Genomic DNA, 23,172 nt, shown 5'->3' with positions numbered 1-23,172 from the left:
CTGGAAGAAGCCACATGTTTGACTTCCACATTCCTAACAAACCAACCAGCCCTTTGAATCCCTCTCTCAAAACTGCAACGCCAGCCGGGCCGGACAGATCTGATTGGACTCACCGATGGATCCCTTGGCCGCGATGGCCACCGCCTCCAGCAGGACTTGGATGATCCCAGCTCGAACGCGGGGAGAGTCTCGCTTGCAGCTGTCCAGGTGTGCCAGGATCTCCTGTATCACGTGGTGCGAGTATTGGGCCTTGGAAGGAAACGGGGGGAAAAGGAATCTAGTCACAGTTCTCCCCCACTCCAAGGAAGGCAAATGAAATTTTTGGTGCCTCCGAGTCCAAATGAGAAACGGGAACCAAAGAACAGGTTTGGGGCATCCCGAAAAACGAAGAGGAACAGCTGGAAAGTCAAAGGAATAATGACTAAAACAGTGTTGGTCAACCTTGGAGACTTGAAGATGGGTGGACTTCAACTCCCAGAATTCCCCAGCCAGCAACGCTGGCTGGGGAATTCTGGGAGTTGAAGTCCACCCATCTTCAAGTCTCCAAGGTTGACCAACACTGCTTTAAAGACTCACAACCGCAACTGAGCCCATCATTTCAGTTTGTTAAGTGAGAGACCTTCATTAAGTGAGTTTTGAGCCCATTTTACGACCTCTCTTCCACAGTTGTGAAGTAAATCCTTGATACGGTTCTGTTACTAACAAGGTTGTTAAGTGAATTTGGCTTCCCCCCGCTGACTTTGCTCGTCAGAAGATCGCAAAAAGGGGATCACGTGACTCTGGGACCTCAACCGTCATGAGTACATGCCAGTTGCCAAGCATCTCAATTTTGAGCCGGTGACTCTGGGGACACTGCAATGGTCGCCAGTGTGAAAAGCGGTCGTAAGTCACTTTTTTTTCAGTCCGTTGTAACTCAGAACAGTCACTAAATGAACAGTCATTTGAAATGTTCTTAAGAGAGGAATAAAATACTTTATGTTGATCGTTAAATGTGAGTTAAAAGAAACATTGACTTGATTTGGGTTTTTGAAGTAAGGAAAATCTATGAAATACTGATTGTTAAAATGATAAATGAATATTATAAAGAGCTGTTTAGATTTGAAGTTTAAGATTTAGGGTGATTACATAGTAAAATATTAAATGTTAGAATAAGATGTTAGATTGAATGATAAAAATTGGGTTTAGATTTGTTCTTTTTTTCTTTTTAAGATGTTAACGGATGAAATTTGGAATTTATATTTATTTTATACCGGATCAAATACTTGCTCTAAAAAGATGCTGTTTTATGTTTTATGTTTAAAAATAAATTTCAAAATTTCAAAAAAAAAAAGAAAAGAATGCAGCAAGTAGGAAAGCTTTCAACTTCTGCCCTAAAACGAAATTTCAGGCTTCAAGTTGGCTGAACGTACACACGCACACACATTAAAGATGACGTCAGCCAAAAGAAAAATTTCACCCTGATGAAAAGGCTCTCTGCTTCCGATAATATATAAAAAGCACACCTGGCTGCAAAGAAGGTCTTACCTGGGTTTGAACAGGGCAGTCTTACCTGGATGGAGTACATGATGACCTTAAAGCAATGGACGGCAAATTCATTTGGGTCCCAGAGTTTGTGATGGCCTAAATGTCTGTTAAAAACAAATGATTTGTCTGTCAGTGCTACGGTGCGCACTGATGACGTTACTTAGTTGGGTCACGAAACGTCTGTAAGAAAACAAGCTCAGAGAGCACCAAGGACCCCTCAGTCTCCTCCCCCTTCCTCTTCCTCCTCCTCCTCATCCCAAACTCCACCCCCTTCTAGCACTGATGATGTTGCCTAGTGTGGGTCATGAAACATCTGCAAGTAAACAGCCAAGCCCAGAGAGTACCAAGGACCCTACACTGTCCTTCCGTGTCTTTCCATGTTGACTCCAGAGGGAAAGTTAAGCAGTGAGGTGCAAGGCTGCACTAGTCCACACTGCTTTTAGTTCTTTCTATGAGCCAGTCCAGTTTCCGAACATGGATCAACAAAGAATGAAGCAGAAATCAGAATGGCTCAGGAGGAGCCTTTGTGTCAGGAGCCGCAGCTGTCCTGCCCCACTTATCTCTTACTCCTAGCAAAACCCCAAAGATTCTGGAGGATCCCACTTACGCGAAGACTGGCCTGACGGCATTGCTCATGTTCCCATAGGTCGCACGGCCCAGCAGTTCTCGGAAGCAGTTCTCGGCCAAGACAGCAGGATTCTCCTCTTTCTCACCTGATGGAGAGGCTGGTGGTCCAATTCGACTGGAAGGAAAGGAGACACTGCTGGGACAGGAATGCCAAGCCTGGCAGGGATGCTGAGGGACACCAGCACTCCCAGAGGAGACATTTGGCTCCCCTGAGCTTCTTTCCTTCTCAGCTGCTCCTTGCTCATGGCTGCTGCCTCTTTGTTAACCAGGGAAACCTCACCCAGTGCTCAACATTGGTCACCATAGGTCAAAAGAGGTTAACATTGGCCAACAGTGATCATCATTGGTCAACAAAGATCAACCAAAATCAACATTGGTCAATGAAGGGCAACAGAGGTCAACCAAGGTCAATAGTGATCAACCAAGGTCAACAGTGGTAAACATTGGTCAATTGAGATGAAGAGAGTTAAACAGTGGTCAACATTAGTCAACAGTGATCAAAAGAGGTCAACAGTGGTCAATATTGATCAACTGAGGTCATCATTGGTCAACAAAGATCAAACAAAATCAACATTGGTCAATGAAGTGCAACAGAGGTCTACCAAGGTCAATAGGGATCAACCAAGTTCAACAGTAGTGAATATTGGTCAATTGAGATGAAGAGAATTCAACATTGGTCAACATTAGTCAACAGTAGTCAACAGAGGTCTACAGTGGTCAGTATTGGTGAACCGAGGTCAACCAAGGTCAACAGTGGTCAACAGAAGTCATGATTAATCAACATTGGTCAACTGAGATCAACCAAGGTCAAGGGGAAGCTCAAAAGAGGAAGAAGTCACACCCTTCCTCAAGGCAGACATACCCATCAGGGTCTTCTGTCTTCTGCATGTTGAAAAGCAGGGAGGGGACGATCTTGTCCATGTGCTGAGGCTCCCAGATGGTGGCCCGCAGCTCATCATTTACAGTCTTCCGCACAACTCCCTGGATGCCCCTGATGCCAGCGATCCGGATCCTTGTGGGAAGAGGCAGAAATGTCAGGTAACTCAAGGGAAGGGGTGAATGTGTCACAATTGCCCTACAAGTCCTATTTCCAAATTAAATCCTTCTGTGCAGACAGACAGGGCGGGGTCTAATGAAGTGATGTGGGGATGACGGACAGAAAACATGCCTACAGAAGTCAGCACATTGGCTGCTCCTCTTCCTTACTGGCCCTCTTCCTTTTTATTGCTCAAGCTGCCATTTACAGAATCCAAACTAACAGGGTTGGAAGGGACATTGGAGGTCTTCTAGTCCAACCCCCTGCTCAAAGAGGAGCCCAAATGGTTGTCCAATCTTTTCTTAAAGAGCTGTGGTGGCTCAGTGGTTAGAATGCAGTATTGTAGGCTAACTTTGCTCACATTGCCAGGAGTTCAAATCCCTCAATCCTGACCGGCTCAAGACTGATTCGGCCTTCTCTGCTTCCGAGGTCAGTAAAATGAGGACCCAGATTGTTGGGGCAAGAGGCTGTCCCTGTAAACCGCTTAGAGAGGGCTGTGAAGCACTATGAAGTGGCATATAAGTCTTAAGTGCTATTGTGATTGCTAAAAACTTCCAGTGATGGAGCACCCACAACTTCTGGTGGCAAGCTGTTCCACTGATTAATTGTTCTCACTGTCAGGAAGTTTCTCCTTAGTTCCATGTTGCGTCTCTCCTTGATTAGTTTTCATCCGTTGCTTCTTGTCCTGCCTTCAGGTGCTTTGGAGAATAGCTTGACTCCCTCCTCTCTGTGGCAGCCCCTCAAATATTAGAAAACTGCTATCGTGTCCCCCCTAGTCTTTCTTTTCACCAAACTAGACCTACCCAGTTCATGGATTTAGCAGTACACTGAGAGCGTATGCACCAAAGACAAATTCCTTGTGTGTCCAATCACACTTGGTCAATAAAAAATTCTATTCTATTCTATTCTATTCTATTCTATTCTATTCTATTCTATTCTATTCTATTCTATTCTATTCTATTCTATTCTATTCTATTCTATTCTAATCTTTTTCAGCTTCAGGTTTTGAAGCTGAGGAACGGCTCCAGTGCAAACTAGATGCATTGTAATGTCAGGGACTGTGGTGGAATGTGGTCTGGATTCCCGGGAAGGAGGGAGAGGCTGCATTCCAGAGGACCAAGAGTCAGTGAAGTTTAGATCATATGGTTGAGAGGAAGAGAGTTAAGAAAGTTCCTCCCTAGAAGTTCTCAAGGTATACCTTCGATGATGCAAATAGTTTGCTTTAGTTTGGCAAGATTCTGTCTAGTGGCAAGGAATTAATAAAGTAAACTGCTAACAAGAGACACTGCATGACTTTCTTAATCTTTGGGCCAGACATGGATCCTGCCCAGCCCCTTCCTCTTTGCTCCCCACCGGTGGCAATGGGAGGAAGAGTATTAAAGACAGCTCCTCCCTAGAAATTTTCAGGATGTATCTTTGATTATGCAAAGAGTCTGCTTTAATTCGGCAAGATTCTGTCTACAGGTGAGGAACAATAAAGAAACCTGCTAAGAGACTCTTCAAAAAGAAGATAAAATTTACTCCACAGTTCTTTTTGTTCAGTATAATTACAGATTGTACGGTCATAGAGACTAAATTGATTTTAAATTTAATAACAGCAGCCAGACTTTGGTGACGCAGTATTGGAAGAAGGAAGACTTACCTACTATTGAAGAATGGACATTAAAAGTAGTGAATTTAGCAGAGATGGCAAAAATTTCAGCGTATTTGAAGGACCATTCAAATGAACGATATATATCAGAATGGGGAAGATGGATTGACTATATTCAAAACAAATATCGGACTAAAAAGTTTCAAATAGCCTATGAATGAAATCAACTCTTTCTTTTTGAATTATGTTTTGTTAGTTGAAAGGGGAGTTAAAGAGCAAGAGGGAGTTTGGAGCCTACAGAAAGTTAGCATATTTTAGTTTATGTTTGTTAAATGTTATACCCTGTATTTGCTCTGGGAAGTCCGGGGGGGAGGGGGGTTGGAGGGAGAGGGGGGAGGAGGGAGAGGGGGGAGGAGGGATGGGAAAAAATTGTTGTAATATTTGATAAAACTTTTTAATTAAAAAAAAAGAGAGAGACTCTGCGTGTCTTTCTTAGTCTTTGGGCCCTGCCCAGCCCTTTCCACTGGGCTCTCCACTGGTGGCAACAAGAGGGGGATTCCTGTTGAGGGGCTGCATCTTTCTCACACTATTTTCCTAGACTTGTCCTGCATATGGCACTGGTGAATTTCCGCTTATTAAAATATAGTGTATGTAATGGAATTGCTCCGTTGCGTTTTTGCGCAGCTTGAAGCTGTCTCAAAGTGCTGAGCCACTTCTAGCAGGGTTTTTGTGAGGAAAAGGCACACAAAGTTCACTGCCCATCATTGTAAAGTGCTTCCCCACCCCCCCACCCCGCATCGTTTGTGATGACCAGAGGCACTGGGCAAAAAAACCCCGAACAGCTCCTTGATGTGCTCTGAAATTAGCACATGCGGAAAAAATGTGCTCAGATGACCTTAAAATGCCACAGGGGGCGTGATGGCTCAGTGGTTAAAGACACTGAGCTTGTCGGCTAGAAAGACCTGAGACTAATGATGAAATCCAAATTTTGTTACTGCCGGTTCTGGGGCCAGCCAGAGGTGGTATTTGCCGGTTCTCCGAACTGCTCAAAATTTCCGCTACCAGTTCTCCAGAACCTGTCAGAACCTGCTGGATTTCACCCCTGCCTGAGACCAGAGTGCTGTGTGATGGGGTGAGCTCCCGTTCCTTGCTCCAGCTCCTGCCCATCTAGCAGTTCGAAAGCATGCAGATGTGAGTAGATAAATAGGTACCACTTCGGTGGGAAAGTAACAGCGTTCCATGTGCCTTTAGCATATAGTCATGCTGGCCACATGACCACAGAAACGTCTTTGGACAACACTGGCTCCCTCGGCCAAGAAACAGAGATGAGCAGTGCCCCCTAGGACACGACTAGACAGGGAAAAGCTTTATCTTTACTTTTAGAGACTGTCACAACTGTTCCTTCCATCACTGTCGATTTCAGAAAAGGCAAGCAGAGCCATATACCTCTGTGTATTAAGAATTCACTTGTGTAAGTGGTTAGTAGTATCAGGTTTCTGGGTGTGCAGCTAACGAGTAGGCTGCCTTGGCTGCTCAACAGTGAAACCCTCCTAGAAGCGGGCACACCAGCGCCTGGATTTTCTGCGCCGCATGAGAAAAGTACATCTTCCTCCCGCTGTCCTTACCACTTTCTATAATCGAGAGCATCCTGTCATATGATCACTGTCTGGTTTGGAAGCATTACTGCTTCAGACAGGAAGGTGGTGCAGAGAGTGGTGAGGACAGCAGAAATTATTGGAAGTTCACTTCCTCCTATTCAGGACGTGGCATATAAACTATATAGAGATATAAAGAGATAGAGATAGAGATAGAGATAGAGATAGATAGATATATTTATTTATTTATTTATTTATTTATTTATTTATTTATTTATTTATTTATTAATGGAACTTGTATGCCGCCCTATCGCTAATGGATTCAGGGCGGCTCACAACAATTAAAACAAAGCAAACAAACCATTAAAACAAAAAATATATAGATATAGATATGGATATAGTGTGTGTTCATGGAAAAAAGCGACCCTAAAGTTTATCTTATCTTAGAAAATGGAGCAACACCGTGTTTGGCTGAGAGTCAGTGGAGAAGATTCTTGGTTTGCTAACTTAAGAAACAATCGGAAAGCTCACACTCACACTCACTCTCACACACACAACCGCATACACAAGTGCACACAACTTACTCGTTCCGTATTTCCGGATCGTCGTGGCAGGAGTGGCACATGGCACTGAAGCGGGACACGAAGAAGTCGTAGCGGCGATGATAGGAAGGCGTATCTTCCTCAATGTTCGCAAACTTGACAAACTGCAGGAAGGGGAAAGGAGGCGTCCGGACGCAAGATTAGGAACAGAGCAATGATGAGCTCTGAAAAAGCACAGCCGGTCCCCGGCTTACGACCACGACGGAGCCCAAAATTTCCGCCTCCAAGCCAGACAGGCGTTCAGTGAGTTTTGCCCCATTTTACGACCTTTCTTGCCACCGTTACTAAGTGAATCACTGCAGTTGTTAAGTGAGTAATGCTTAAGGGAAGTTAAGGCAACTCCCAGAAGTTGAAGTCCACACATCATCCAGCGGCCAAGGTTGAGAAACACAGAGTTAAGGGAATCCGGCTTTCTCTCTTTCGGTCAGCTGAACAAAAGCAGAGTCAGGGAATCCTCGACTTACAAGAGTTCGTTTAGTGACCATTCAAAGTTACAATGGCGAACTCAAGTGACTTAGGAATGTTTTTCACACTTACGACCGGTCACAGGACCAAAATTCAGACACTCGGCAACTGACTCATACTTACGACCGTAGCAGCGTCCCAGGGGACCATGTGATCCCCTTTCGTGACCAGACTCACTTAACGACTGTGTGGCTACCTTAATTGCACTGATCCACTTAACAACCATGGCAAATAAGATGGTAAATTGGGGGGGCAAAACCCGTTTAACCCATGTCTCACTTAGCGACAGACATTTTGGCCTCAACGGTGGTCGTAAATCGAGGACTATCTGTATACTGGGGGAAAAGAATTTGGAGAAAGGCTGCTGCCGCCCCGTTCTGCCTTTCCCCTGCGCTCTGTTTCTCCCGGTTCCTCCGACGCCGATGGAGGCATCCCCGGATCGAAGCCCCTTTTAGGAAAAGCGGAGTGCCGACTTACGGAGTTGGTTCCCAGGACTTGTAATTCGGGGTCTCCGGACTCCAGCAGTTTGGCCACCATGTGCAGGAAGCTCTCCACGAAGGGCTTGATGCTCTGCGAGTGGCAGGCCATGAGCAGCTGGTCCAGGGCCTCCATTGCAATGAAGACGTACCTGGGCGGCAGGAGAGGAGAGGAGGGAGAGGCTCAGCGGAGGATCTCCTCTGCACCCGTCTTTGCACCCTGGCCAAGCAAGGGCCTCTTCCACCGGGCCTGCCGGTGGCTCGCTTTGTGCCAGAAGGATAGATGCCCCCTTTTACAAAAGTGGTCCCAAAAGATAAGGAGGAAAGGAGATATTTCTCCCCCACCCCCCTCAAAAGTCTAAGGGCAAAGCAATTTCTTCTCTGGCAGGGGGTTGGACTAGAAGACCTCCAAGGGCCCTTCCAGCCCTATGTTTCTATGACTCTATGATCTTGGGGTTGGATTAGAGGATCTCTAAGGTCTCTTCCGGTCCTATGTTTCTACGATCTTGGGCAAAGGGATAGACTAGAAGATCTCCAAGGACCCTTCCCCTTCTACGTTTCAATGATCTTGGGTAAGGGGTTGGACTAGAGGATCTCTAAGGTCCCTTCCGGTCCTAGGTTTCTATGACTCTATGATCTTGGGGTTGGACTAGAGGATCTCTAAGGTCCCTTCCGGTCCTATGTTTCTATGATCTTGGGCAAGGGGTTGGACTGGTCCAGGGGTCTCCAACCTTGGCCACTTGAAGACTTGTGGACTTCAACTCCCAGAATTCACAGCAAAGCTGGCTGGGGAATTCTGGGAGTTGAAGTCCACAAGTCTTCAAGTGGCCAAGGTTGGAGACCCCTGGATTAGAAGACTTCCATGGTCCCTTCAGGATTTAGAATTCTAGGAGCTTTCCAGCACATATTGGTGCTGAAACACACACACACACACACACACACACCCCAGGAAGGAGGTCAAGAGTCCCACTTTGAGAAAGGGAGCCAAGAAGCCCCGAGCCTTCTCACCCGTAGCGATGGCGGATGACATCCCGGCTCAGCCTTTCCGCCAAGTAGGCGCCAATCCGATCCAGCTTCTCTGGGGCAGAGACCGCGTAGAAGGTCAGCTTCTCCATGTCCGATTTGACCAGGCCATCCTGGGCAGCCAAGAGGACATACGGGTCGGTCAAGCAGCGATGGGGAGCTTTCCCCTTGCCTGCTCTCTTTTGGAGGAGCAGCCTCAACACCCCACCCCACCCCACCCCCAAAAGGGGGGGGCCAAGGCAGGGGCGGTCAGTCTGGGACCGCTTCAAATAGGATCTTTGGCAACCCCAGAGAGAGAAAGCAGGAGGAGGAGAATAAAGAAATAGACAAAAGGAACAGACATAACCTTGAGACTCCTGGAGGTTTTTAAAAAGGGAGGGAGGGGAGGAGGAAGGAAGTGGGGAAGGGGAAGAGAGGAGGGGAAGGAAAGAAGGAAGGAAGGAAGGAGAGAGGGAGGAAAGGAGGGAGCCTTGCTTAGGTGTGCCACCTGTTCTAAAGAACCCTTCAAGGGTAAACACAGAGGAATGGAAAGGCAAAGGCAGTTGTATAGCTGGCCACAAGTCACCTGGCCTTTAAAAAAACTGCAATTCCCAGCAGCCACAGCTCCCGCAAGAGGGGCCAAAGGGCCCAAGTCCTCCCAACGCAGAGGCCCAGCCAAGGTGAACAGCCCAGGCAGGGAATCAACCTGCCAAGCGCCCGTCTTGCCCAAAAGAAACTGGCAGGCAGGTCTCTGCCGATGCCCAGGTGCTTCCAGGCCACCTCCCAACCGCCTAGCGACCGAGCCGCAGATCAGGAGCTGCCGGGAGAGGCCCCCCCCACTTACTTTGGGGTCCTCGGGGAAGATGTTGTCCACCAGGCGCTTGTATCGCGGGCGCAGGGCGGCGCAGCAGCAGCAGACTCCTGCGGGAAACACGGGCGGTGAGAAGGGGGCTGGCGGGGAAAGAGACCCGCGTTGGCGAAGGAGGCGGTTCCGTCTGCAACCCCGGAGAAGAGCTTTGCTCTCTTTGCAAGTTTACAGGGTGCAGAAAGGGGGGCCCCTGCTTGGCATCTCCCCACAAGTGTCCTCAAGTCACTTTCAGAAAACCACGAAATGGCATTTGGGCCACTATTTGGGGTTGCAACTGGTTTACGGTGGGAAAGAGCTGCAGCTGAAGAGAGGGATTGATTGATTGATTGATTTTCTCTTTGTATACAATAAATGCTTAGTGAACAGCGTATTGTCTGGGTCAGTTGGTTTACACAACAATATTAAACTGCTAATTTTTCTACCTCTATTGTCCAAGCATTGATAAAACGGGTCCCAAGTTTGAAAATATTCTGTGCCTTCTTTTATCTTAACAATTAACCAGAACAATGAATCAGTGGAACGACTTGCCTCCATAAGTTGTGAATCTTTTCTTTTTTAATTTGATTTATATGCCGCCCTTCTCCGGAGACTCAGGGCGGCTTACAAGGCGTTAAGCAATAGCCTTCATACTTTTGTATATTTATACAAAGTCTGCTTATTGCTCCCACAATCCGGGTCCTCATTTAACCTCCCTTAGAAAGGATGGAAGGCTGAGTCAACCTTGAGCCTGGTGAGATTCGAACCTGCAGTAACTGCAGGCAGCTGTGTTAATAACAGGGTGCTTTAGACCACTGTACTACCAAGGCTCCTTACCAGTGTTGAATTCTCCAACACTGGAGGTTTTCAAGAAGAGACTGGATAACCATTTGTCTGAAGTGGTGTAGGGTTTCCTGCCTAAGCAGGGGGTTGGACTAGAAGACCTCCAAGGTCCCTTCCAACTCTGTTACTTTATTCTATTCTATCTTCATTGTTAATCTGTCCATTTCTACACAGCCTGATATTTTTTTAAAATTATCTCTTCTTCTGCAGGTGTTTTCTCATTTTCCCAGTATTGCGCAAATACAATTCTTGCTGCTGTCAAAACATGTAATGTTAAGTATACATTCCCTCTATCATACTTTCCTGGTATTATGCCTAACAAAGATAATTCTTTGTAATCTATATTACAAATTCTTTTGTAATCTATATCAGTGTTTCTCAACCTTGGTAGCTTGAAGATGGGTGAACTTCAACTCCCAGAATCCCCCAGCCAGCAGCTGGGATTCTATATCAATCTATCAATCTATATCTATCATCTCTATCATTCATCTCTCTCTCTTCATCTATCTATCATCTATCTATCTATATCATTGATCAATCTATATCTACCGTAGCTACTTACCTACCTACCTATATCTCTATCAATCAATCTATATTAGTGTTTCTCAACCTTGGTAGCTTGAAGATGGGTGGACTTCAACTCCCAGAATCCCCCAGCCAGCAGCGCTGGCTGGGGGATTCTGGGAGTTGAAGTCCACCCATCTTCAAGCTTCTAAGGTTGAGAAACACTGGTCTATATGGCGCCTTGGATCGTCTTCATGCTTAATGTCCTACAAATGATGTGTGTCAGCAGCTGGTAGTCCTCGACATATGACCGCCATGGAGCCCAACATTTCTGTTGCTGAGATGGCATTTAAAGTCAGCTTTCTTAAGTCATAGGTCACCTTTTTCGATGCTGTCGTAACTTTGGTCACTAAATGAACTGTCGTAAGTCGAGGACTACTCATACACGTGTAAGTAGACCTTTAGATCAGCCCAAGAATGAGATCTGATCCTGGCAGAGGGAGCAGGCGTGAACTGGGAAGCCCTCGAGAATTCAAGCAATTTTTTTTTTTCTTAAATGAATGGAAGATGCTATGGGGGAAAACCATGCAGACCTTCAAAGAGTATCTAGTCAAACGGTGGGGGGGGGATCCCCAAACAATTTGTGACCGTTGACCTTTGACCTTCAAAGCCACCTTCAAACCTGTCTCCAGATGTGTCTCACTAATAATTCAATTCCCTGGCAGCTATTGGGATGAAACAGATCAAATAAAGCTTTTTTTTTTTTAAAGAAAAACTAGAGGTCTTTATGCTAACTGCCGAAACTCCTTCTTAATTCTCAAGAAATTCAGCATCTGTCGATGAACTTGCAAAGGGAAAACATCTGGAGGATGTTTGTGAACTGCCTCCCTGAAAGGTTCAGCTTTGATCAATTTTATTTATTTATTTATTTATTTATTAAATTTGTATACCGCCCTTCTCCCGAAGGACTCAGGGCGGTGAACAGCCAAATAAAATACATATAATATAAATAAAACACATATAATACAAATGTTAAAAAAACCATTAAAATACAATTAAATAATTGGCCTGGAAAACGAAATTTAAAACACCCCAAATTCATAAGACAAATTTAAAATTTAGAAATTTTTAAAAAGTTTAAAAGAGAGGTTAGGCCAAGCCGGCCTGCTGGAAAAGAAATGTTTTGAAATGTTTTGATTCAATTATAATCGAAAAATGCAGAAAAAGCAAAGGTTCTTTTAAGCCCAGAGCGAATATACCAATATCCTAGATTAGAAGAAGCTGTTTTCACTGTATTGGAGTATCTCCCCTCCAGGGACGCCACTGGCTCTTTGCTCCATCAAAACCTACCTTTCCGTTACGTTGATCAGATTATATCACGGCGCAGGAGGGGAGAAGGAAGAAGTTCTTGGGGGAATTTTATGCCCTTAGGTTCAGCGCCCAGAACGAAGTGATTGTGGAAGTATAAAAATCTCGTTAATATTTTTTTTTCAGACGTTGGAAAAAAACATAAACCAATTTAATTTTTTTTTTTTGCAAATGAGCCAGCTGTTTCTGAAGAATTCTGCAAACAATAAGTCCAGTTGTCCTCCGCATGTGTGATGTCTTCTCCCCATATTCCTGCCCCATTGCTTTATCTGGACAGGATGGGCCACAATGGCCCCTTGACGAGCTGTGGACTTCAACTCCCAGAATTCCCGAGCCGGCTGGCTCGGGAATTCTGGGAGCTGAAGTCCACAGCTCATCAAGGGGCCATTGTGGCCCACCCCAGGTCTATGGGATAAACCCCACATTACCTTCCAGACTGCCAACAGCTGCTTCTTGCACAACCACGACAAAAACAAAGAGGAAACTGCACAAACTCCGCATCCGTTTTGCGCATCGCTGCTCTCCTGACTTTGGAAGAATCTGATCTCCCATCAGGGTCTCGTGGTGGAAGAGGGGATATGTCACCTACCAAAACATGAGCAGGGCCCCGGTTCCCAGGCGGGGTTGTAGTCGTAAGACCTGTCCGGCTCGGCTACGGGAACAGCCGCATAGGTCCTCATCCTTGCCAGCTTGTGACACTCAGCCTTGTGGCTGCCTCTGACTCTCCCGTGTCCTTTCAGCATCGCTGAATTCGGACACCGGCGTTCAATCCGCAATGGATATCCACACCCAGGCTCCCCGGACACCAGAACAACGTGGCCAGGTGTGCAATTCCATTAATAATGCAGGGCCATGGAAAGAGGAGACCAGCTGGCGTCCCGGGGCCTCGTCCTTCTCGTGCACTCAGAACCGTCTGCGCACTTCGCAGTGCGACTCGCAACTGGAGCCACGGTGTCACTCCGCAGGAAAAACACACAGGGATGCAGGGTTTATTCTGCCCAGCTGAGGAATAGCGGTGAACAACAAGCCTCCCAGCAAGTCGAAACACGTCCTGCGAACCGCTCGCGAAGAAAGGTCACGGCTGCTCCTGAAACCTCTAATCATCATTAGAAGTTGTGCCAGCTCCGAAGTGCGGCTTGGCTTTGCTGTGGCAACAGAGGTGAGTGCGATGCCTCCATGGGGATGCAAGCGTTCGGCCTTAAAAGGTCTGGATTTCCATGGGCCGCCGTTTTTCTCTTGCAGCCCCTTTATTTTACTTTATTAATTGATTTATTTTGGCCAAGTGTGGTTAGGCGCGCAAGGAATTTGCACAGAAGCACTTGCAAAGCAACACAATAATAGGTCCTTGGGAAGTCAATAAATAAGACAGAAATGCCAAATCCACTCTGAACATCTGGCTGACTGGATGATGAACCATAATAACAACACCTGGAGCACCACTTGAACATTATTGGCATTGACAAATTCACCATCGGTCAATTGCGAAAGGCGGTTTCACTCGGAACAGCTTCCATCCTGTGATGATATCTGCAACACTATCAAACACCCACATCTGCCTCGTTCTTTGGAAGGACTTGAGAGGTAGACAAAAATGCAAATCCAGCCTGAACATCTGGCTGACTGTGCAAAGAACCATAACAACAACATCTGGAGCACAACTTGAACACCAGCAAAAGGCAGCTTTACTTGGAACAGCTTACATCCTGTGATGATATCTGTAACACCATCACATTTGCTTATCCCAGGTCCTTGGGAGAGTTTCGATAGCACTGGCACTTAGATTTATATACTGCTTTACAGTGCTTTATGGTCCTCTCTTGCCCCCAACAATCTGGGTCCTCATTTTACCCACCTCGGAAGGACGGAAGGCTGAGTCAACCTTGAGTCTCATCATGATCGAACTGCTGGCTGTGGGCAGAGTTAATCCACTCAATAGCCAGATAAAAATGTCGAATCCAATCTGAGCATCTGCCAGACTGTGCAACCAATCACAACAGCAACACACAAATGGTTGCTTTTATCCATAGGATGCATACAAATTATTTTATTATTTTAGGGAGCTCATGAAGCTTCCCTGCCATGAAGCATTTGCAAGTCATCTTTAACCAAATATCTCTTTACGAAAGCTTTGGGGAATGACACAAGAGATTTGAGCCAAGTGCTCAAATCCTGTTGGGAAGAGGGCCCTTCTGATAATGCAGAGGAACTGACGGCATCATGAAAGCCATCAACAAATTGGCCTCAACTCCAATCTGATCCCGGCTTCAACAAGTCTCCACACTTTCGTAGATTGTCTCTGATCTGCATCTGACGCGCCACTGCACTTCGGCTGCTCCAAAGGGTTCCAGTTCCTTCAAAGCAGAAGTCACACGGACCTATTTCCGTGTTCAAGGAAAGGAATCATCCTCTTTTAACAACCCCATTAATGTGAATGATGTAGGAATAGTACAGGGTCAGATATATGAACACTGAAGGACCCTCTTTATTCACATTATTATAAGAAAGAAATGTGCTTGTTTAGAGATTACACTAAAGTCAGCTAAATTCCATTCTTGGTAATATATATCTTCTGAGGGGCCTAGCTGTCAAGGATGCAAGGACATCCATATGAAACAAAAGTTACTTATTATCCAAAGCAGCCGTGAATCTACGCATCAGCGATCACAGAACTGAGGAAGGTTGTTTAGCTAAGATAATCTTATGAACTAGAAAATAATATAGGAATTTAGTAATTTAGAAAGTATCAATTATCATGTAACAAATGTATGTTAACCATATATGGAAAACGGCTGTGCTCACAAAATCCTTTGTCCTGGATATGTATAAAAGCAGTTGTATCAGAGCTCTTCTTGGTTCAGAATTGCAGATACAAATCTGATTCTGAAACTGCGCAATAAACTGTCTCTGGCTGATCAGGAATGTTGTTTGATCTCATCATTCCATAATACCATAATCCCTTGCGGGGTGGAGTCTGGGCAACTGAACGGAATTGTGTGTTTACTGGCCGGATGCCTTTCCTGTCGCCAATATGGAGTTTTGTTCGGCAGATATATTCTCACTGTGCCCAGAGAGAGAATTACCTGCCTCTACCTAGGATCGAACTCACAGCCTCCTGATTGTGAGGCCAGAGCTCCGCCTCTAAGCCACCGCACCACTCCGTCCAAGGAAAAGAATGCCTATTTTATAAAAAGAAGCCCGTCCCCGGGTCTCTAGTCGGAGCTAAGCAAGAGAGGCGACAAAAGGAGTGGAACCCGTTCACGCGAGACCCGGTATTGTAATGCTTCGAGCGGGATCAAAGTTTCATCCTCAGAAAACTTCTCGGGAAGATGGCGGTTCAAAGCCTCCGTGTCAAAGTCCCTCTGTGCCATTGAAAACTACTGTTCCCATCAAACAATTGCTTTTCCTTGGCAATAATAATAATAATAATAATAATAGTTTTGGAAAAGAAACGATGTTCAGAGACACTAAAAGCAAAAGAATATAGGCAGGTTTAGCCAAAACACCCATTCCAAAGTCTCTATACCAGTGTTTCTCAACCTTGGAAGCTTGAAGATGGGTGGACTTCAACTCCCAGAATCCCCCAGCCAGCGCTGCTGGCTGGGGGATTCTGGGAGTTGAAGTCCACCCATCTTCAAGCTTCCAAGGTTGAGAAACACTGATCTATACGATGAGCTCCTTCACTGAAATTTTGAATTGGGCATTCCGTGTTGTTGTTGTTTTTCATTTTGGGCTTAAAGGGTGAAAATGTTTCTCGATCTCTTCTGCTTTTATCAGATCGAAAAAGGATGTATGTATTTGAAGAATAAATATTCACATAATTCAACCCCCATTCAGCCTCTCAGATTTCCCTGGAGTTTTGCAGAGACTGACCGCAAATTAAGGCACTGTAATGTTTCCCCTTAAGGATTGTTTTAAGTGCCAACCAAATAAAATTGTTAATACTTTTCCGGATAATAATGATCCAGACTCTGGCGGATTCGGTGGATGTGAAGCCAGAAATTAATCTTTAGAAATAACCACTGTGTTTCTCCCCCCCATTATTTTTGCAAGGAGCTTAAAAGACTCTGTGCACATAATTATTAACAAGATTTCTGTACTCACGTCCCGGCATCATAAATCAGTCATTTGGCCTCTATTTCCCACAAGCTGATAATCTGCAAGAAAGAAAGAAAAGCAGATGACGTCAGAACCGTTTCACTGATCGTTGAAAGCTTTAGCACCAATTATGTTAGTCCTCAACTTACAACTCTTTGCTTAGGGAACATTCAAAATTACAATTACGTCGTAACTTCGGCCACTAAACGAATAATTGTAAATTTGAGGACTGCTTAGGAAGCTTGCGAATAACCATATATTTAACAATGAAAAAAAAAATCCTCACAATTCTATGAAATAGAACAATCTGAGACCTAAAAGTGGGGAAATCACGAGTCTCAAGGGTAATTTTGCTGGCTAAAAATAAAGAAACAAAAGGAGAACAGCAAAGTAGGTTAGGAAATAGGAGACCTCAGGGCTGTGCAGGGCCTTGAGCTGCTCATTTCTACGTGCCACTGCTTAAAGCACCTTCAGACAATACAGGTAGTCCTCAACTTACAACAGTTCATTTAGTGAACATTCAAAGTTATGACGGCACTGAAAAAAGTGACTTATGACCGTTTTTCACATCTATGACCATTGCAGAGTCCCCGTGGTCACATGATCAAAATTCACATGCTTGGCAACTGACTCATATTTATGACGGTTCCAATGTCCCCGGGGGGGTCACGTGATTCCCTTTCGTGACTTCCTGACAAGCAAAATCCATGGGAAACTTGAATTCACTTAACAGCCGTGTTGCTAACTGAACAACTGCAGTGATTCACTTAACAACCTTGGCAAGGAAGGTCATAAAATTCACTTAACCAAGGTCTCGCTCAGCAACAGAAATGTTGGGCTCAATTGTGGCCGTAAATCGAGGATTACCTGTACCTGCAGGAGGGGAGAGAGGGAGGGGAGAGATGACTCAATTCGGGGTTTAGTTTAAAAGCAGTGTTTCCGATCAGAAAATTTTCAAATCAAATTTCAATCACAGCCAATCCCAGGGAGAATGGAGCAGTACATTTTCCTGGGGCTTTCATTGCTGATTTTTTTGTGTGTGTTGTTTTGTTTTGCTGGGTTTGATTGTGTTTAGGAGATAGAATTCAAGACTTAGAATAACTTTATTGTCACTTTGAATGCACACTAAACAGCATACATTAAAATGAAATTGCATTGCCTGCAGCTCTCAAAGGGGCACCACCTCCAATTTACACTCCATAAACACGAGAATAAATAAATATGCATAGATCCATATGCCCACATATATTACCGTGTTTCCCTGAAAAGAAGACTGGGCTTATTTTCTGATAATATAGATTGATAAATAATAAAGATAAAGATGGATAATATTAATTTTTGCTCCAAAAGACGCATTAGGGCTTATTTTCTGGTTAGGTCTTATTTTGGGGGAAATACCGTACTAAATGCATCCATCTGACTATCTTAACTGGGGGTTATTTTTTGGGGGGGCTTATATTACGAGCATCCTGAAAAATCATGCTAGGATCTATTTTCCGGTTGGGTCTTATTTTCAGGGAAACAGGGTATATATATATGACACAGAGAAACAACAAAGAGTCTAGTTCAGATGTATGTACAGGGCAAGAAAAACAAATCTTGAGCCAGAGTTAAGGTATCGCTGAAAAGCAGGAGGAGAAGACCCAATTTTATTAGATCTAAGAGCTACTTCCAATATTTATACAGCTAGATCAGGGGCCGACCAACCTTGGCCCCTTTAAGACCTGTGGACTTCAACTCCCAGAATTCCCAAGCCAGCGCGCATGCGCTGGCTGGGGAATTCTGGGAGATGAAGTCCACAGGTCTTAAAGGGGCCAAGGTTGGACGGCCCTGAAGTGGACTAACACATTATGGTGACATTACAAGAACCAGCAGTTTACAAACATCAGTTTCATCAGAAAAATAGCATTTTTGCCCTGGGCAACCTTTCCAAGGTGCTTCCATAATTGAACAGTTGGAATTGATTGATTGATTGATTGATTGATTGATCGATCTACAAGGCGAATTCTTGCCCGTTGGACAAGCCAATATCAGCCTGGCAACCAAATCTAGGTTAGTCCACTGGATTGTGTTCCCCGAGGCCACCAATGCTTGTGAAAGCCGGACCTTAAAAAAAAGCAAGGCAGGAAGACAATCGAAGGGGTTAGAGGTGGGGCGCGGGAGGAGACCCTCTCTGGACGGCAAAGGTGACCAACGCACAAGTAATGGAGCAGACCTGTTCCTGGGAGGCAAAAATCACTAACCGCGTCTCACTTATTTTGGCCGTGCCATGGGGAGGGATTCAGGAATTAGCTTTGGAAGAATTAGTGGTAAAAGGGAACCAGGCAGTCAAGACGGTGTCTGGACACCAAGAAGCAGCACAAGGTCGGAAGATGTTATAGAGAGACCTCCTGTCCCTTAAGAATCGCCAAGAATCGGACTCAACTGAAGGGATCATCATTTCTTTCTCTCTTTTCTTTCCTTTCCTTTCCTTCCCTTCATTCTATCTCCCCTCCTTCACTCCCTGTTCTGCCCCAGCTACGGACCCCAAAGAACGCAGCACACACAAACCCTATACAAAGCTTATTTTACTAAAATAACTCAGTCTTTTCCAAACAAAGACTGTTAATAAACTTTCTTAACAGCCTACAAGAAACCAAAGATAAAATAATCACAATCTTACTAAGGTTGGCAGAAAGCCCAGAAGCAAATTTTGCAGAGAATCCAGACGCGAAGGAGAGTGAACTAAAGTTGTTCCCTACAGTCTGCTGCAGTCGGCGTTCCTCCTTAAATAGGCTAAGGGAGTGGCCAATTAGCCCCAAGCCTTACTCTCGAGGAGACCTCCTCCTGAGGAGCCACTCCTGTCTTTTGGCAGCTCTGCGTGCTCGTGCATCGAGAAGAGACTCCTCTTCTTCTTCCTCTTCACTTATAGGAGCTTCTGGAGGTTCTGAAGGCCCTGGCTGAATCCCTGCCTCTGGCACCGCATCTTCTCCAGCCTCCTCATTGTCTGACTCGAGTGCCAGCTGCACAGGCTGCTGGCACAGCACCACACCAGCCTCCTCGCTGTCGGAATCAGCTACTAGCTGCACAGGCTGCTGACGGGCCATAACTCTCCCTCCCTCCCTCCCTCTATCTAATCTATCTAATCTATCTAATCTATCTAATCTATCTAATCTATCTAATCTATCTAATCTATCTAATCTATCTAATCTATCTAATCTATCTAATCTATCTAATCTATCTATCTATCTACCAGCCAACTGTATTTTTCGGAGTATAAGATGCACCTTTCCCCCCCAAAAAGGAGGCTAAAAATCTGGGTGCATCTTATACTCCGAATGTAGCCCCGCCCAGCCTCTCAAACGGAGGTTTCAGAGGCTGAAAAAAGCATCAGAAAGGAAGCTTCAGAAAAGAAGCCCCCCAAAAAAGAGCTTCAGAGGCTTTTTTTCTGAAGCTATTTCAGAAGCTTTCAGAGGCAGGAAATAGTTTTTTTCTGAAACAGAGTTTCAGAAGTTTCAGAGGCAGGAAAAAAAAGCAAGGCACAGAGCTCACCACCAAGGAACCTGTTGCTAAAATTCACCTCTGGGAACAGCTGATTGAGGGTATTCCAGGAGGCTGATCCACCTGCCAATCCACCTGGGGAGGCTTATTTTCCTCCCCAAAAACTAAGGTGCATCTTATACTCCGAAAAATGCAGTACCTATCTAACTACCTACCTACCTACCCTATCTATCCATCCTCTATCTACCCACCACCCACCCACCCACCCCTTCTTCCCTCCCTCCCTTCCTTCCCTGACAAAGGAAACCAGGCCACCAAAGAACACAGTGGCTGGAAACCATCAAAACTGAGGGTGGAGGTCCATTCTCTGAGCTTGTGGGTGGGTTTCTCAAGGTTTCATTTCCAGGCTAAGGAATCTCTTCAGCAGAGTTTAGGGGGTGTCACTTCTGCTTATCAGGGCTTCCTGTGGTCTGATGGCCTGGTGTGGGTTACGTCAGGTGAGGATCTTGTAATGGGCCTTGTGACAGGGAGGGTCACACCAGGTGAGGGTCTCCTGATGGGTCGGTCCATTCCGCTGAAGATGTTACCTAGCCTGGTAGGTTAGAAACCAACCCACAAGCTGGGAGAACAAACCTCCATCCTTCTTCTCCACCCGAGCTACAGATATTCCCCACTATCTCAAACCATCAAAGCTGACACCAGTGTTGTGGCTCCGTTACCTGAGCCTGTGTCATCGTCAGGAGAGGACTCCGAGAGTGAAGGGGAGGAGTTGGCAAGGCCTCCCTCTCCAGGACCCTCCTCTCTGGCAATGCCTTCTGTGTCTGCCGAAGGGCAAGAGATAGGGCCGGGGCCAAGCACGTCCACGCAGCCACAGATGGACAGTGATGAGAGTAATGAATCTTGGCTGGATCCACGCCAGCGTCGCAGAGATAAGCACGCGCAACAGAAGAAAGGGCGTGCCCAGGATTAGGCTGAGTCACTGGACCACACCCCACAGGATATAAAAGGGAGTGTGGTGGCCAGTCAAACTTTGTGACGAACAAAGCTGAAAGCTTCCACGCCATTCTGCATTGCCGGACTTTTGCTATAGACTTTGCTGGATTATCTCTGGACTTGATTTAATTCTGTAATTATTGAGCTGCTTTCCTTTGATGTATCAGAAGTGGGGAGAAGTTATCTCTCCTCTTCGTAAGTAATAAACTCTTGGCAGGCAGCCACTAGGTTGTTGCCAAGTTCCGTTATCATACGGAAAAGGATTTTGCCGGCTGGTTTGGTCTTTAACTCCTGAACGTCTGTTGGTGTGTGTGCGTGGGGTTGGGGACAGAACATCCAGTCAGTTAGAGCACAGAACGACGCAAAGAAACAGTGCAAGATCGGAAGATGTGGAGAGACACCCCCCCTCTGGCCCAGAGAATCCCCAAGAACCGGAGACGACTGAATGGATCACATCCTCCTCCTCCTCCTCATCGCTCATCGATATCACCAGAGATTCCTTGCAACAAAACTGAATGGAAACGGCAGGCAATGCAACGCGTAGAATTCAGGCCGGAGTCTCATTTGAAAAGGATAATGCCTGGCTTCAATTTTTGCTCACAACCTTTTCCAGATTTAATTTGAAACATTTTCTTCCCCCACCATCTGATGGGAGAAAAAAAAAATACGCCATCCTATCATGGTGGGAGAGGAGGGAACGCGCAGAGCTTGCATTTTATTTTTTCCCATATGCCGTGCAACCAGGAGAAAGGCGGAAAGGAGCTTCTGTACCTTTTTAAAGTCTCGTTCTTTAAAACGTGCGTAATAAACAGCTATGAGGGAGCAATTAGTGAAGCCCTGAAATAAAACAGTTCTGCAAAACGAGCGATGGTTCACCCTGCTGCATCAGGGTTGAATTTCGATCACCGAGTCCCTTTCGGGAAAAGACGACGCTTCAGAAAAATAGTCCTTTAGCGCAGGGTCTCCAACCTTGGCAACTTTTAGACTTGTGGACTTCAACTCCCAGAATTCCCCAGCCAGCGCATGTGCGCTGGCTGGGGAATTCTGGGAGCTGAAGTCCACAAGTCTAAAAGTTGCCAAGGTTGGAGACCTCTGCTTTAGCATCCTATGTAGAGTTTCTCTCAAATACCAGCTGCTTGGGGAAAGACACAGATACCCCTTGAGTATCGCTGCCTCTGAGCTCTCAAGGATGCCGTAGTTTATTTCAATTTTATGTATTTTATGTTCCTTTCAGCTTTCAGAATTACTGTTTGCAATCTATCTCTACTACGCTGGTCTGTGACCATAAATAAGGATTTGATTCCAGTCCTTTAACGGGAACAACTTACAGCTGTTATCCTCAAGTAGCTGCTTGCCACTATTTTCCAAAATAGTTTCTTTCAGGAAACCGACAAAGGAGAATATCTGTAGCTCAGGGAAACCAGAAGCCATCGGTTCATATTTCAGACCGGGGGGGGGGGGACGTCTGGGGCGGTTGCAGAGAGGAGGAGGACTTGGGGGCCCTTGGGGGGTCTCTGAGTTTGGGGGTTTTCTTGCAGACGTTTTATGACCCAAATTAAGTGACATCGTCAGTGATAGATGAGGTTACCTAGTTCGGGTCATGGAACTTCTGCAAGAAAACCACCAAGCTTGGAGAAAACCATGGATGGAAGGAAGGGACAATGATAATGTTACCTAGTTGGGTAATGAAATGTCTGTAAGAACACAACCAAGCTCAGAGAGAGGAAGGAAGGAAGGAGGAGGGAGGGAGGGAGGGAGGGAGGGAGGGAGGGAGGGAAGAAAGAAAGAAAGAAAGAAAGAAGGAAGGAAGGAAGGAAGGAAGGAAGGAAGGAAGGAAGGAAGGGGAAGGAAGGGAGGGAGAGAGAGAGAGGGAGGGAAGGAAGGGAGGAAAGAAAGAAAGAAAGAAAGAAAGAAAGAAAGAAAGAAAGAAAGAAAGAAAGAAAGAAAGAAAGAAAGAAAGAAAGAACAATGATAATGTTACCTATATTATTGGGTAACAAATTAGGTAATGAAATGTCTGTAAATGTCTGTAAGAAAACAACCAACTCAGAGAGAGGAAGGAAGGAAGGAGAAGGGAGGGAGGGAGGGAAGGAGGGAAGAAAGAAAGAAGGAAGGAAGGAAAGAAAG

The 23,172-nt window shown here is 45.6% G+C and overlaps 1 protein-coding gene across 1 annotated transcript in view; it reads right to left on the bottom strand.

The window, feature by feature from the left end:
* EFR3A (EFR3 homolog A) overlaps positions 1–23,172 on the bottom strand; it is a 53,800-nt gene that overhangs the window by 27,945 nt on the left and 2,683 nt on the right. The window contains exons 2-10 of the mRNA XM_087891437.1: positions 16,579–16,631; positions 9,763–9,839; positions 8,925–9,052; positions 7,918–8,068; positions 6,958–7,079; positions 3,014–3,163; positions 2,132–2,266; positions 1,550–1,628; positions 114–249 (exon numbers count right to left, since the gene is read on the bottom strand). Coding sequence (XP_087747563.1) covers positions 114–249; positions 1,550–1,628; positions 2,132–2,266; positions 3,014–3,163; positions 6,958–7,079; positions 7,918–8,068; positions 8,925–9,052; positions 9,763–9,839; positions 16,579–16,591 — 991 coding nt within the window. The 5' untranslated portion in view covers positions 16,592–16,631. The remainder of the gene's footprint in view (positions 1–113; positions 250–1,549; positions 1,629–2,131; positions 2,267–3,013; positions 3,164–6,957; positions 7,080–7,917; positions 8,069–8,924; positions 9,053–9,762; positions 9,840–16,578; positions 16,632–23,172) is intronic.

This window comes from Pantherophis guttatus, chromosome 3, assembly GCF_059756535.1.
Source record: "Pantherophis guttatus breed Tessera chromosome 3, ASM5975653v1, whole genome shotgun sequence".
NCBI lineage: Eukaryota > Metazoa > Chordata > Lepidosauria > Squamata > Colubridae > Pantherophis > Pantherophis guttatus.
The sequence above is the reverse complement of the archived record's forward strand: the minus strand, read 5'-3'. Positions and strand labels throughout refer to the sequence as shown.